Source organism: Hakea prostrata, chromosome 10, assembly GCF_041222555.1.
Source record: "Hakea prostrata isolate BN-2017 chromosome 10, UWA_Hpros_2, whole genome shotgun sequence".
Taxonomy (NCBI): domain Eukaryota; kingdom Viridiplantae; phylum Streptophyta; class Magnoliopsida; order Proteales; family Proteaceae; genus Hakea; species Hakea prostrata.
The window spans coordinates 18,996,880-19,010,988 of record NC_142609.1 but is presented as its reverse complement, the minus strand read 5'-3'; the positions used below and the strand labels follow the sequence as shown (position 1 = coordinate 19,010,988).

At 37.7% G+C, this 14,109-nt stretch overlaps 1 protein-coding gene across 1 annotated transcript; it reads left to right on the top strand.

Moving 5' to 3' along the window:
* The first annotated feature begins 5,033 nt into the window (after nt 1-5,033).
* LOC149002234 (UPF0481 protein At3g47200-like) lies at nt 5,034-8,676 on the top strand. The gene is made up of 2 exons (XM_089138670.1): nt 5,034-5,172; nt 7,211-8,676. The coding sequence occupies exons 1-2, from the start codon at nt 5,034-5,036 to the stop codon at nt 8,674-8,676; spliced, it is 1,605 nt and encodes a 534-aa protein (XP_088994796.1).
* Nucleotides 8,677-14,109: the final 5,433 nt, after the last annotated feature.

The window sequence follows — 14,109 nt, the reverse complement described above, 5'->3', positions numbered from 1 at the left end:
TCCTTGACGATTAGTCCACTCCGATTATAGCGGATTCGGGCGTGGTTGTTGACTGAGTCAGTTTACTTCCTTAGCAAGCTACCTTTTGAACCCGGCCCACTCGGAAGCGAGTCAATTCCTTTCGTCCCGACCGGGGTCGAGAGTCGAATCAAGGACGAACCTGGTTCAATTATATTTTCTCCGTATCAGTACTTATAATCTTTTCTTTATAGACTCATCTTTCAGTTAACATTGCATTGCTGATTTTGATTTTTAAATCTAGCATGCGTGTTAACCTTGATTAATGTTATAATCATTAGCTACTACTTGTGATTCTTGTTAGATGCTCATGAATCATTGGTTTGAAATGTTCCACCACTTAGGCTAGCACAAGCCAACTTTATTCTAACCACTTGAGTGATGGTTTCTCAACCGTTCTTAGTTTCACTTAGTCGTGGTTGAATTGAATTTTGTATAAAGATTATACATATTTCTTTGTTGAATATTGGTATTGGCAGCCTTGGTAAAGGTGATGTTTTTGCTGTTAAGACTTTAAAATCATAGCGATTTTTTAAATAGTTAAAACTAAGGTGGAATAATGTGGATAGAAAATTTTAAATATTTCCAGATGCTTTGAGCAAAGAATGAAGAATTTAAATATTTCCAAATGCTTTGTCACTATCTAAATCGAGAAAGAAACTGCCACTTACTCTTCCTGCTAAGAGCATTTGCAACTATATTAGCTTTTCCAGGCTGGATGGTACGAATATCATAATTTTAGTCTTTTACCAATTCCAACCACCTATCGGTAAACTTTGAGCCTAATTGGCGTCCGTATACCCTTCCACATCAAGGAGGCCATGCTTTCCCAAAAAAAAAAAAAAAAAAAAACCCTTTCCTCGTAGTAGCGTTTGAAAATATTGGAGAATTCGAACAACTGCATCATGTGATTTTCCTTGGAAGCATGCATGAATTGGCTTACCACACTCACTTGTGTATGCAATGTCATGCTTGGTACAAGATAGGTAGATTAGCCTTCCTACAAGGCATTGGTACCGATATTTATTTGTAGGAGTTTAATCAAGGCTTTTGTGAAGCTTATGATTTTGTATTATTGGTGTATCATCTAGTTTGCAATCTAGCATTCTGATTCGAGCAAGGAGATCTAGTACTTCAACCTTGCTACCTCGATTCCTAGGAAATATTTTGGTTCTCCAAGAATCATTTCAAATTCACCATTTAACGGCAATATGAGTTTGGTACTCTCTCGGTGATCATTCTGTGTAATAATAATGTCGTCAACATAGATAATAAGGAGAGTTCCCTTCTCATTACACCGCCTCTGGAACAAGGTATGGTCAGCATTGCTTTCCTCATATCCATACCACTTTATAGCAGAGCAAAATCTTCCAAACCAAGCACGGGGAGATTGTTTTAGTCCATTGAGAGATTGTTCCAATTTGAAAACAAAATTCAGGTTGCCATCATGCACACTTGTATCCAGGTGGGATTTTCATGTAAATTTCTTCTTTCAGATTCCCTTGAAGAAATGCATTCTTTCCGTCGAGCTGATTCAATAGTTAGTCTAAATTAGCTGCAAGTACAATAGAACTCTCATAGTATTTAATTTTCTCATAGTATTTAGTGTTGCGATTAGAGAGGGCATTTCTTTGTAATCAACCACATGGGTCTGGGTATATGTATATCCTTTTGCAACGAGCCGTGCCTTGTACCGCTCTATGGACCCATCAAACTTATACTTTATTGTGAAAACCCACTTGCATCCGACTGCCTTTTTTCCTCGTGGAAGACTAATAAGCCTCCATGTTCCATTCTTGTCTAAGGCGTCCATCTCCTCTTTCATGGCTGCAACCCATTTAGGGTCCTTCATAGCATCCTCCAACCTTTCAGGAACGGGCTCAACAAAGACATTTGCAATGAAAGCCTTGTATATTTCTGATAATCTTCTTGTTGACACATAATTTGCTATAAGATACTTCGATTTCGGATCTCTAACTTCAAAAGAGTACCTTATGACTGTCTGAATCCTTCTGTTCATCTATCACAGAGTGTCGGACTGCCTCCACAAGTGGCGGTGAGATCATGGTTGGAGGGGCTGCATTCAGTGCGGGTACACTCTTCTCCATCACGAGGGGCTATCACGTTGTAGTATTTTCAATGGCCACAGACAGCATCATATCTGGAATATCCCACCAATTTTTATCCATCTCTTCTTCCTCGGTATTAACACTTGGTGGAGATGTTGGGTAGAAGAATTCAGATTCAATGAACACAACACTAGCGTGACATGTATTTTCTTGGTATTGGGATCAGGGGCGGACCCAGGATGCAATATTGGGGGGCCGAAGAACGAAAGCCAGATAACCTTCCTGCTAGGGAAGCACTAATGTTTTTTTGTCATACATATTATGTGGGCGCTTATAAGATTCATTTGAGGTCTCACCTCTAAATTATTTTTTTTTATTAAAGAATAGACACATATTTTGTGGGGCCCACACATATTTAAAAAAAAAAGGTAAATTATTGATAATGATTTTTTTTTCTCGACAAAATATAGGTAAAATTAAAGCAACAATATAGAAAAAAAATATATACACATGGCTTCAATCCTAAAAAGTTAGATGCAAACCAATATTTTCTTTGGTAGGAGTTGTAAATCAAAATATTTTTTTTTAGGTAAGAGATGCAAACCAATGGCAATTAGTTACCTACTAACTATAATATTTTATTCACAATTCAAAATCAAATAACAAAAATTGCAGAAGAAATAAAGAAACGTAGAATATAAAATCAAGTAAAAAGAATTAAAAAAAAAAGGAGAAAAAGAGAAACGATAAATAAATTGAGAAAGAGAATGAGTACCTAATTGTGGAGTAGATTGTTTTCCAAATTTTCTTAACCAAAGCTTATAAAAAGTGAAGAGAATAAATAGGAAGAAAGAAAGGGAAGAGAATAAATAAGAAGAAAAGAGGAGAGAGGAGAGAGGATATAGAAGAGAATAAATAGGGATTGAAGAGTTACTTTCTAATTATGAATGACATTTTGATTTTTGAATACCTAATAAGATTGGCCCCCTCTGCCCCTTCATAGGTCCGCCCCTGATTGGGATTGTATCATTGATATCGTTTCTAGTGCAACCCGTATCCAATAAACATGCAACTTTCTGTACATGGATCTAGTTTAACCATCCTACCAAAAAACAAAATCTAGTTTGGCCACCCATCCAAAGACTTTCAAAGGTAGAGTTATAAAACCAGCGAGTTCCACATGGTAGGCAAGGGTTTACAATGGTGTCTAGAAGTTAAAAAAATGTGAGGGTATTCGGTTCATTAGATACACTAAAGTTACTACAGTGGCATTACAAAACCTTTTCAGGACATGTCCTTCTATAAGCTCTTGCAGTCTCAAGGATGTGCTGGTTCTTTTGCTCGGACACTTCATTTTGTGCTGTTGTTTGAGTATAAGAGGTTTCATGAATGATGCAATGCTGGCAAAAATAAGCACCATGCAAGCTTGGTATTCACATATTCCCCTCCATTATCTGAACGAAGTACCTGAATCTTGTCATCAAATTGTGTTTTAACTATTTCATGGAAATTTTTTAATATGGCAACGACCTCATCCTTGTGCTTCATAGGATATAGCTAAGTCATCCGAGTTCAATCATCTACAAATGTAACAAACCATCTGACACCAGAAACTGTAGTGATTGGAGATGTTCCCCACACATCGAATGAATTAAAGCAAATGATTTAATTCGTTTGTTGGAAATAGGAGGAAAACTAACACAGTGACTCTTTGCCTTAATACAAATTTCACATGTGAATAATGACTCTAAAAAAATAAGAAATAATTCAGGAAATAAAATCTTTCAAAGTACCAAAAGAAAAGTGTCCAAATCTACGATGCCATAACCAAACCAAGCTTTTTTACTTGTCAAGATGACTTTGAGTATGTAAGATAAGACCAGTAACCGAACCAAAACCATCCAAGAAATATAATCCATCCCTCTTAGTACAACGCCCAATGTCTCCCTTGTGTGAATGTCCTGGAAAAGATAAAAATCATGATACATCAGCACACAACATTGTAAGTAGCTTGCAATTTGCCCTATAGACAATAACTTATTTGATAAAGAGGGTAATATGATCAGTGGCCCCAGAGTCTATAATCCATCCAATAGTTTTATCCATGTGAGAAACAGAAAACCATAGCCTGAGTTACCTTTGGTTTCTTCAACTGATGTCTGATCTGGAACTAAGCCAGTATCTCTAGAAACCAAAGTTGCCTGAGCACTTCCTTTTTGAGCCGCTTTTTCCACCTTCTTCTTTTTCTGTAATTCATCCCACCACTCAAGATACCCATGAAGCTTAAAAGAAGTATGTTTCGTGTGGTGAAGTCCCACAATGAGAACACCCTCTAGAGGATGTGGTAGATTGTTGTGCTTCTCCTTTTGGTCGAACCTCTTGAGTTGGTGCTCCCCCATGGTCAAACGGAGCTTGAAGTCTGACCCTTCACATCGAGAGATCATAGCCTCACCCGAGACTTATTGTTCTCTATATGAGAGCATCACCATCTACCGAATGTCTGCCCGTCTCAGCCGAGCATATGCCTGCTCTACAGTGGGAAAGGGTTGCATGTGTAGTACATCAGCTCTGACTTTATCAAGTGGATCATCCAATCCGTCAAGTAAGAGGTAAACTCTTGAGTTATACCTCCTAATATCATCAGCACATGTCATGGGATTTGGTTGCTGAAAATCGATTTCTCGCCAAAGTGCTTGAAGATTGTTGTAGAAGGTTTGAATTGGTCCTCAGTTTTGCTTTAACCACAGACTCGCCGCTTCAAATCATATACTCGAGTTTATGAGCCAACTCTTCACTGTGGTGTCTTCGGTCTTCCATTTTCGAGAAGGAGGATCAGTCAGGTCTGGTTGTGAAATTTCACCAGTTAGATATCCTAATTTGCCCTTGCATGAGACGTGCATCTCGATAACTTGGGGCCATATGCCATAGTTCATGTCGTTGAACTTAATGGCGATCGTAGGAGGAGAGTTTTATATCAATGGTGGTGGATTCTGTTGCGCTGGAAGTTGCTTCATCACAGCTATAAGGTTCTCAAGGATTGTTGTGGCTGTTGTTCCTCCATCGGAAGGTGTTGTGGCTATGACAGGTCCTAGGATTGGTGCTCTAATGCCATGACAAAAAGAATAATGAAAAGAAGAGAAGAATACTCAAAGAACGATGGAAGGAATACTATGTTTCTAACTTCAAATCCTGAAGATTAAATTGTGATACATATACAGGTTTGACCTAAACTATCTGCTACAAATATAGTAACTGATTAATATACAGAAATTGTAGCATGATTTCACCTAATCTTGGTGCTCAATCAATTCCCAAAACATAATACCAACTATTTTGATAGCTCATGCCAACACATAAAACCCGAAATCTATTTTCACTTTGCATTACAACATACTCCCATCAATGAACTTCTTGGACCAAGAAAGTGGAATTGTTTCATGTTACATTAATGTCTGATTCACGTCATGAAGCTCCATTAAAGGAATGACAGAAGCCCTAACAAAATAATGGAACTGAAAAAATGCTTCAAAAATAAACATCCCAAGCAAATCTAGAATTCTTGAAATAAAATTCTTCCATGCAAATAAAATGCGCCATGCAACGGGGAGTTTTGCTTTGCATCAGGGTCATAAAAATAAATTTTACTACTTTTAGTTTTGTGTGTTGTGGATGTCTGAACTGTTTGGGTTTCTGAACTGTTTGGGTTTTAAGTCCAAACAATTCAGCACCCCTTTACAATGATGTCCTATCTTGGAAAGGTTACCAAACCTCCTAATTATATTCATTTCAAACTCTCATCAGCTTTAGAATCTTACAACTGCAGTTTGTTGATACAGGATGCATGCTGCAAAATAAATTAATTAATTAATTAATTAAAAAAATTTTGAATTTCACTTTCAATTTAGATTAGAATCGAGTTTTGATATATTTGAGCTTCTTCTATATGTTCATGCGCATTTTGATCGTTTCCATGGTGAGTTGGTTGCTATGTCAGGCCGACATTTGGTTGGGTAGATACCTGGTTAGGGGACTGAGGCAAAGCAAAAGTGATAAGTTATTCCTTTGGTGGTCATTTTGCTTTTAAAAGGAAGGAATAAGAAAAAGGCTCTACTTGAGTCTTGGCCTGAACAGGAAAAAATGAAAAAGCTGAAGAATTTAAAGGTGTCCATGGTTCCAAAATCATAGAAAGACAATCTTTCTTTAGACTTAAAGCAGACATGGTTATACTTTCCCATACAAATGTACAGCAGAATTGTTTATTGCATTCTCCTTTATGGCATCAATAATTAAAATAAAAAAAAAATTAAATATAACCCAAAAAAAAAAAGAAAAAAACTTAAGAACTTATCAAACTAACAAATGTATTTTCTGTAAAGATCTTATAGCAAAGTTGTTTATTAAGTAACTTTTCACTCTGAATTATCCCCAATAGAATCCTTGATTTTCTAAATGCAGTTAATTAACACGAAAGCCTTCAATGTTGGCTGAATAAGATTTTTATGCTTTTCTATTCACCATTAAGAGGATGAAGCCTTCTCTCTTTCATCTATTTGTTGATCATATATAACTCCCCAAATATTGAAGTCCAAGCATCGGAAACATACCTTGGCTGAGGGAATCACTGTTTTACTGGTTGGAAGGGACTGAAGAACAGTGTAAGATCGACCCAACAATCTGTATAATTGACAGGATTCTTTATGGAGTCATCATGAAAAAAGCAGAACCAATAGAAGAAGCTTCAGAACAATGGAGAAGCAGAGAAAAGGATTCCACCATTGTAGCTCAAGTCCCAAAGGAAGAGTAATTCTGATTCTTCGTGAACCAGGCCAGGTGCATTTAGTTTGTGGAGCCATGAACACTATAGACCCTGATGCTAGAGCGACTCTTTATACTTTCCTTCAAGCTATATTCCTCTAAAATCCAGCATGGATAGGATCATGTTAATGAATACAACAAAGAGAATCACCAGTGTCACCCAACCAGAGGAATTCCTTTACAATACCAAGCTTGATGAGTGAGCAAAGCCAAAAAGCTTTCCACATTCAATCATATAAATGCAAATGCAAATGCAAATGTACGATTGCAGTTAAAATAATAACAGCATTTCCAGTTTTCTGTTTCAGTGATGGCATCCGCCGATGAAAGGAATGTTTCTGTTTCAATTGAAAGATCAGAGGAAAGGAATCTGGTCATAGAACGACAAAATCAACAGAGCAGAGGCAGCACTGAGCCTGAAATTGTTGGCGATCAGTCTACAGTGACCACAAAAACATCAGTGTCCTATCCAAAGTGGTTCCTGCCCATATTATGCGACACAGTTCCAACTTCTGAAACAAAATCAATAGATAAGGTTCCAATCACAATTCTGAAGAGCACTGAAGAACGCAAGGATTGCTTTCATCCCATGGTGGTCTCCATTGGTCCTTATCACAATCAAGACGAAGATGAAGACAAGAACCCAAAGTTTGCACAAGTGGAGAAGCTCAAGGCTTCCATAGCAAAGGAGTTCATTGGTGGAGAAACAGAAAAGCTACAGAAATTCAAGAAGGTGTCTCGCAATGCAAGGGCATGTTATGAAAAGGCTTCTACAGTATACTTATCTGATGATCAATTCACACGTATGATGTTCCTGGACGGCTGCTTTGTTCTCCATTTCATTGATTGTGTAGTCAATAAAAAGTACGGGGAAACAAAGCTGAAGACCGATCAAATAATGTTTGTGCTGAGGGACTTGTTCTTGCTGGAAAACCAACTGCCTTTTCTGGTTCTTGAGGCATTGATGAACTTCAGACACGACGAGAAGCTTTGGCTAGATCACATCCACAACTTTCTCTCGATAAGGCATAAGTTCCAAAACACATCGCCAGAAGAGTATGGTTGTAAACCTGCTCACCTCCTTGACCTACTCCACAAGAAGTTCATTGGTCATGCTGAGAAACAGGGAAAGCCATCTGAAACTTCAGCAAATACCCACAATGATTGCCAATCATTTCGTTCAGTAATCGAGCTTAAACAATTAGGGGTCAAGTTTAAGAAGAGCCAAGGTAGAACTTTAAGAGACATTGAGTTCAAAGATCACCTTACTAGTGCAGATCTGTTCCTTCCTCAACTTGTGGTTGATGATTTTACAAAGTCAATGTTCTTGAACTTAGTAGCTTATGAAGCAAGCCCCGATGGTCCCAATGACTATGTGGTTGCCTCATACATTGTTTTTCTAGATGCACTTATTGATCACCCTGAAGACGTAAGGGAGCTGAGATCTAAGAACATACTCCACAATTTACTTGGGAGCGACCAACAAGTTGTTGATCTTTTCAATGAATTGGCAACCAACTTGGTGCAAAGCCCTTTCGAGTATCATGACGCTAAGAAAAAGATTGAGGATCACTGTCGCAAAAGGATTCCTAGATGGGTGGCTGACTTGAAAAGAACACATTTCAGAAACCCCTGGACTATTCTTTCCTTGTTTGTTGCCGGTGCTATTTTCCTTGTCACCTTTGCCCAGGCAGTCCATGCCATTATACACAAAGGAAGTGAAGAAGAACGGAAAGCTCCAACTCCCTCGAGGAAAGTTCACTACTTTGGGTAGTATTTTTGTTATCACCCAACAAAAAAAAATCTCGAGCTCTCACCATGAGATGTGCTCTTGGCTTAGGTCAGTTTGAAACATCCTCAAACAATTTGGAACTGGTTCTCTAATATCTTTCTTGTGTGGATTGTGTGTATTTCAAAGTTTCTGTGTTTGAACCTAGAAATTTATATGTCAAATAAAGGAGACTTTGAGTTGAAAAGGTCTGAGTTGCTATATTCAGTTTTACTAGACATGGGCCATATGCATTGTTCATCCACAAGATTACTTGTTCCAGACAAGTTGTTCTTATACTGTTACCTGGGGGAGTCCCCTCTTCCATACTTCATGGGTAATTAATAATTTTCAGTATATGCTTTGCTTTTATGAATTTGCAGTTTCAGCTTCATAATAACCATGATATAATGTGTTATTTCCAGATTGACACTGAGAGGGGTGAATCCAGTGTCTTCAAAAATTCACTTCAATGTGAAGCTTCTTTAATCTCGAAACAAGATTAATTAGAATTTTCGCGTAGCTATCACGCCCCCCCCCCCATAGATTTTGGGTCTGAAACGTGACCACCACTCTGCAATCAAGGCACTCCAATATGTGCAACAAAGAAAAATAAACCAAAAACGCAATGCACCAAAGTTTACGTGGTTCGGCCAAATTGCCTACATCCACGAAGTAATACCCTACCTAGGGTTTCGTATATTACTCAATACACTCATTGATATTTTGCTTGCTGCACCGGAACACCAATCCCTACGTAGTTTAAAATGCAATTCGGACAAGAACACCAACCCCAACCCCCTAGCAAGCTCCAACTTGCTAGCAGTCATTATTTGAACAAAGCCGGGAACACCAAGCCGCTATTTTAATCTAAAATGCAATTCGGACAGGGGCACCAACCCCAACCCCCTAGACAAGCTCCAACTTGCTAGGTCACAATGTAAACCAATAATTCAAGTTCCTCAAATTACATATGATTTAGGTTCTTCATCATTAATCATAACCTAGAAAATAATAACTTGTGAATACGGGTTACCTCAACTTGGTGAGATGCATGGTAACAATACTTGCTCTGAGTTATCCCAACCCCCACTCAGACAGCTAACAACAACCCTTTATCATTCTTGAAAGCAAATAATTACAATCATGTTCCCCCCCTCTCCTCTCTCACTTCTTCTTTCACAAAACAAAAGACTCCTTCAACAGCAACTTTCTTCCCAACCAGATCCAAAGCCATCCAACATCTCGGTTCACCTCCACCCTCCCAAGCTCCAAAACGTCCTACTTCTCGCTGGAGTTTGCTCTCTTTATAGATTAATTTAACTCGAGTTTGAATCAAACTCGAGTTCTATTTGACTTAAACAAGGAGTGTATTAACGTACAAATCGGACTAACTTCGAGATCTCCAATGAACAATCCCACCGTTGGATTTGAAGATCAAGAAGTCGTGAAGCTCTCCTCCAAAAATCGGCTCAATCGGACACTGGATGACCATCCGATGAAGAGGTTGATCAAAACTGGACTCAAAGTTTGAATCAAACTCAGAGTTCCTATCTGACTTAAACAAGGAGTGTTTTGACGTACAAATTGGGCTAACTTAGAGATCTCCAATGAACAATCCCACCGTTGGATTTGAAGATCAAGAAGTCATGAAGCTCTCCTCCAAAAATTGGCTCAATCGGACACTGGATGACCATCCGATGAAGAGGTTGATCAAAACTGGACAGAGAACCTCAAAAACGAGATTCTTGAGTTTTCTTTATTTGAATTGAATTCTTTCTCTTGGAACCTTTTTGTGTGTTGCTGTACCATATCAAAACCCACTTAAGTTGCCAACAATGACAACACCTTCATTTTAGGCCAATGGAACAACATAATGGTTGCATTAAATCTAGAATAACTGCATCAAGGTAAAGAGTTTCATTCATATCGTGTAATCAGCATTAGACTAGAAGATCATTTTCACAATAGGGAACCCCATTCGATGCAACACATATAAAGTAACTCGTTTACAATTTCGACTTAGGACCTCCAGGTTCAGCTCCTTTGATCTTTTCATGTTTTATCTTTGTTTAGGAGACAGTCCCATCTCCTTGATCCTTTATGGGGTTAATTGCTTTGTATATTTCCTTCTTTCTTCTAATAATATTTCATCTGCACATATTTAATAGGATCGGATAGGTTAAGTTAGAGAAATTGATAAATTGTATTCCATTTCCTGCAGAAATTTCATGAGCCAACTAAAAGGTTGATTTGGTCTACCCCTTCCAAGATTAGTAATTTCAATGGCTATATATTTCTGCTGAATGTACTAACAGAGATGTTTGTATTTGTTTCTATCATGCTACACAGTTTGACCGACTTAAGGGAAGCCTGAATCAATCTGAAAAGTGAAATGAAATTCCTTGAGCACAGCAGTTCTACCTTGGAAACAAGAATCCTAACAGCAATCAGTTTCTTAATGTCAAAAAGAAAATGTGATATCGTTACAAAGTCAAATGTTTAACACCAAATTTCTTTCCTGATTTTTTTTTAACCATGAACAGATATCCCCAAATTATGAAAGATTAAGGATGTCAAGGGTTTTAATGTGCAAATTTGAAAAATATATTATCTCTGATCAGTCATAATGCGAATGAAAACCTCAACCTTAATGCAGTCATACTAAAACTGCAAAAGAAAAGTGAAGCATATTTGGATTTATATTTAGGCCCATGAAAACAGTCTAGGGGACTCCATCACCAAGTAATTATTTTTTCCATGAACAACTTTTATGCAGCACCATATATACATAGTGAAACAGCATCAGAAAGAGCTTTTAGAAGAAATTTAATGGAAACATCATCAAATAACTACATGCAGAAGAGAAAGAAGAGGTGAAACGAAATTCCAAGGATTACTTAAAGATGAATCCAGGAAGATGCTCCTCCATTTAGAGATTTACTTGCTGCAGTGAATGCGAATTCTATTCTTAATGTCAAGATACTCTAAAGGGCTTTGTATCAAATTGACTGCTAGTTGATCGAAAAGATCAACCACTTGTTGATCCCTTACGAGGAAATTTTCTAAAATGCCCTTACATTTTAGCATTCTCACATCTCTAGGAAGATCAATGAGTGCATTCATAGCAGGAAATAATAAAAACAGAAAGAAACTATTTAGACTTGGATTTATCCAAGAGTGAGCCAAAGCTATGACACCAGCTCAGGAGTGATGCATCACTCCAGTTTTCAGTTCGTAGCCCCAATGGTCCTGCTGCATGAATTCTTTTTGCCCATGCACATGTTACGAACACATGCCAAATTGTTTCACTTTTCGCCCTACATAGAACACATTTTGGTTGACTATTTGACTATTGAGCTACTTGTGCTTGTACTGGTAGTCCTGCATTCCATACACGCCAAAAGAAAATCTTAAATTTTTGATGTATTTGTAGTTTCCACATTTGTTTCCACCAATCCGTAAATTGATATTCAAGGGGTACAAAATGTCTTTTGATTATTTCACGGAAGGCCTTTTTGACCTTGAATTCTTCATTTGGAGAGAGTAACAAGGACCATGAGTCACATTGGTCCGAAAGAAAAGTCGGGATTACTAATTACATCCATTTTTCTAGAGGAGAAGGCTAAGGCTAAGGCTAAGGCTAAGGCTAAAGATTTACACCCAAAGCTACTTGCTAGAATGTTTTTCTCATTGCTCTTGGAACAAGTGGCAGTCATTACTTTCTTGTAGTCATGTAAATTAATAGTAGTGGAGGTATATCAATCCCAAACTAGAGGTTATATACTATCCTCATTTGTCTTCTCTCCCTCTCTCTCTCTCTCTCTCTCTCTCTCTCTCTCTCTCTCTCTCTCTCTCTCTCTCTCTCTCTCTCTCTCTCTCTCTCTCTCTCTCTCTCTCTCTCTCTCTCTTTCCTGATATTTCTTTTTGAAATCCACATGCTATTACAAGTGCAATTGGGCTTACTTTGTTGCCCAATACAAACCATTTTGCCCACATTATTCAAGGTAATTGCATCGACAAGTTTAAAACTACATATTTGCTGAAAAAGTGTTGTTCCATTGGCTGAGATTGCATATGTTGTCATTGTTGGCAACTAAAATACAGTGTGTCCTAAGAGTACATGACTTGTACTGAAGTGAAGCTCCCATAGAAGGCTTTGTGCATTTGTTATATTTTTTTTTGAGGGTGATTAACACTATTACAATTGTTTTGAGTGTTTTTGAGAATATTTAAGTGTTTTGGGTGAAAGAAAGATTACTTAGAATGGTGGATTTCACAGGTCACTGCACAAGGGTCACATTGGATGAATTTTTTAGTAGTTATCCATTCGTTTCTATGGGTTCGACTTAAACTGAATAAACGTAGTTCATGAAGTCTTCTTTCCAACACACTTTTCAGATTGTGATTTCGATATCAAACAAGGAAGTTAGGAGGTTTCTCGTGAGAGTGTGCGATATGGAAGCAAATCTGAGCATTGTAGAAAAAATATCAAATTTGGCTACTGTGAATCTGTGATGTAATCTACTTTCAGGTGTTCGAAAATAATTTTTAAGAGTTCGGGGGTCTTTGTGAAATAAGTTTTACATCTCAAGGAGGAAAGTGTAATTTTGAAAGATTGAATGATACAATCTAATGGTCATTAGAAGGACATGGATGAAGATCCAATTTTGAGGGTTGAGATTGATGTGCTTGGTTTTCAAGTGTCTAAAATGGAAAAGATTCCATCGCGTGCCTTTTGGTTGGTTAGGAGCATGATAATGTGGTGTATTGCACAGTAGAATGATCAACATGATCCTGTGTATCTCAACTTAAAGGTAAGATTAAAAAAATTCCATTTGAAATAATTTGTGAAGGGTACTCTAATCTTACATCACTTAAAGGATCTGACGGCCCAGATCTCACCTGACTTTTTGAAGTGGATATCCAACGGTTGTGTGATTAGATTTTCTTTGGGACTCATCTAAAAGATGAAATCTAACGGTTCCTATGCATCAACGTTCATTCTCTTTAAAAGCTCGAATTTGAGCAAAACAGAAGAGCGTTTTTGAGATTTTTGGGTTGTGAAGACTAAGAAAAACAAAGAGAAGAAGCCAAGAAGCAAGATGGGCATGGAGAACAAGCTTGGATGTGTATTTTGGTGAAAACGTTGAAGAAGAAGGTGAGTAATCTATTGTAATCTTCCTCAATTTGAAAAGTTTCACCTTTCAAGTAGTTGCTTGTTAGGGTTGAGTTGTTTGAGGTTGTGGCCTTATACTTTTGTGGGTGCAAGAGTTAATATTGGACTGGATGCTCCATGTTTTGAATTAATTGAGAGTGTGCTCTCTGATCATTGTAGTGATCAAAATTTTAGTTGGAAAGTATTGAGTAAATACGAATCTCTATTTATGGCATTACTCCGTGGATGTAGGCAATTTGACTGAACCACATAAATTTGGT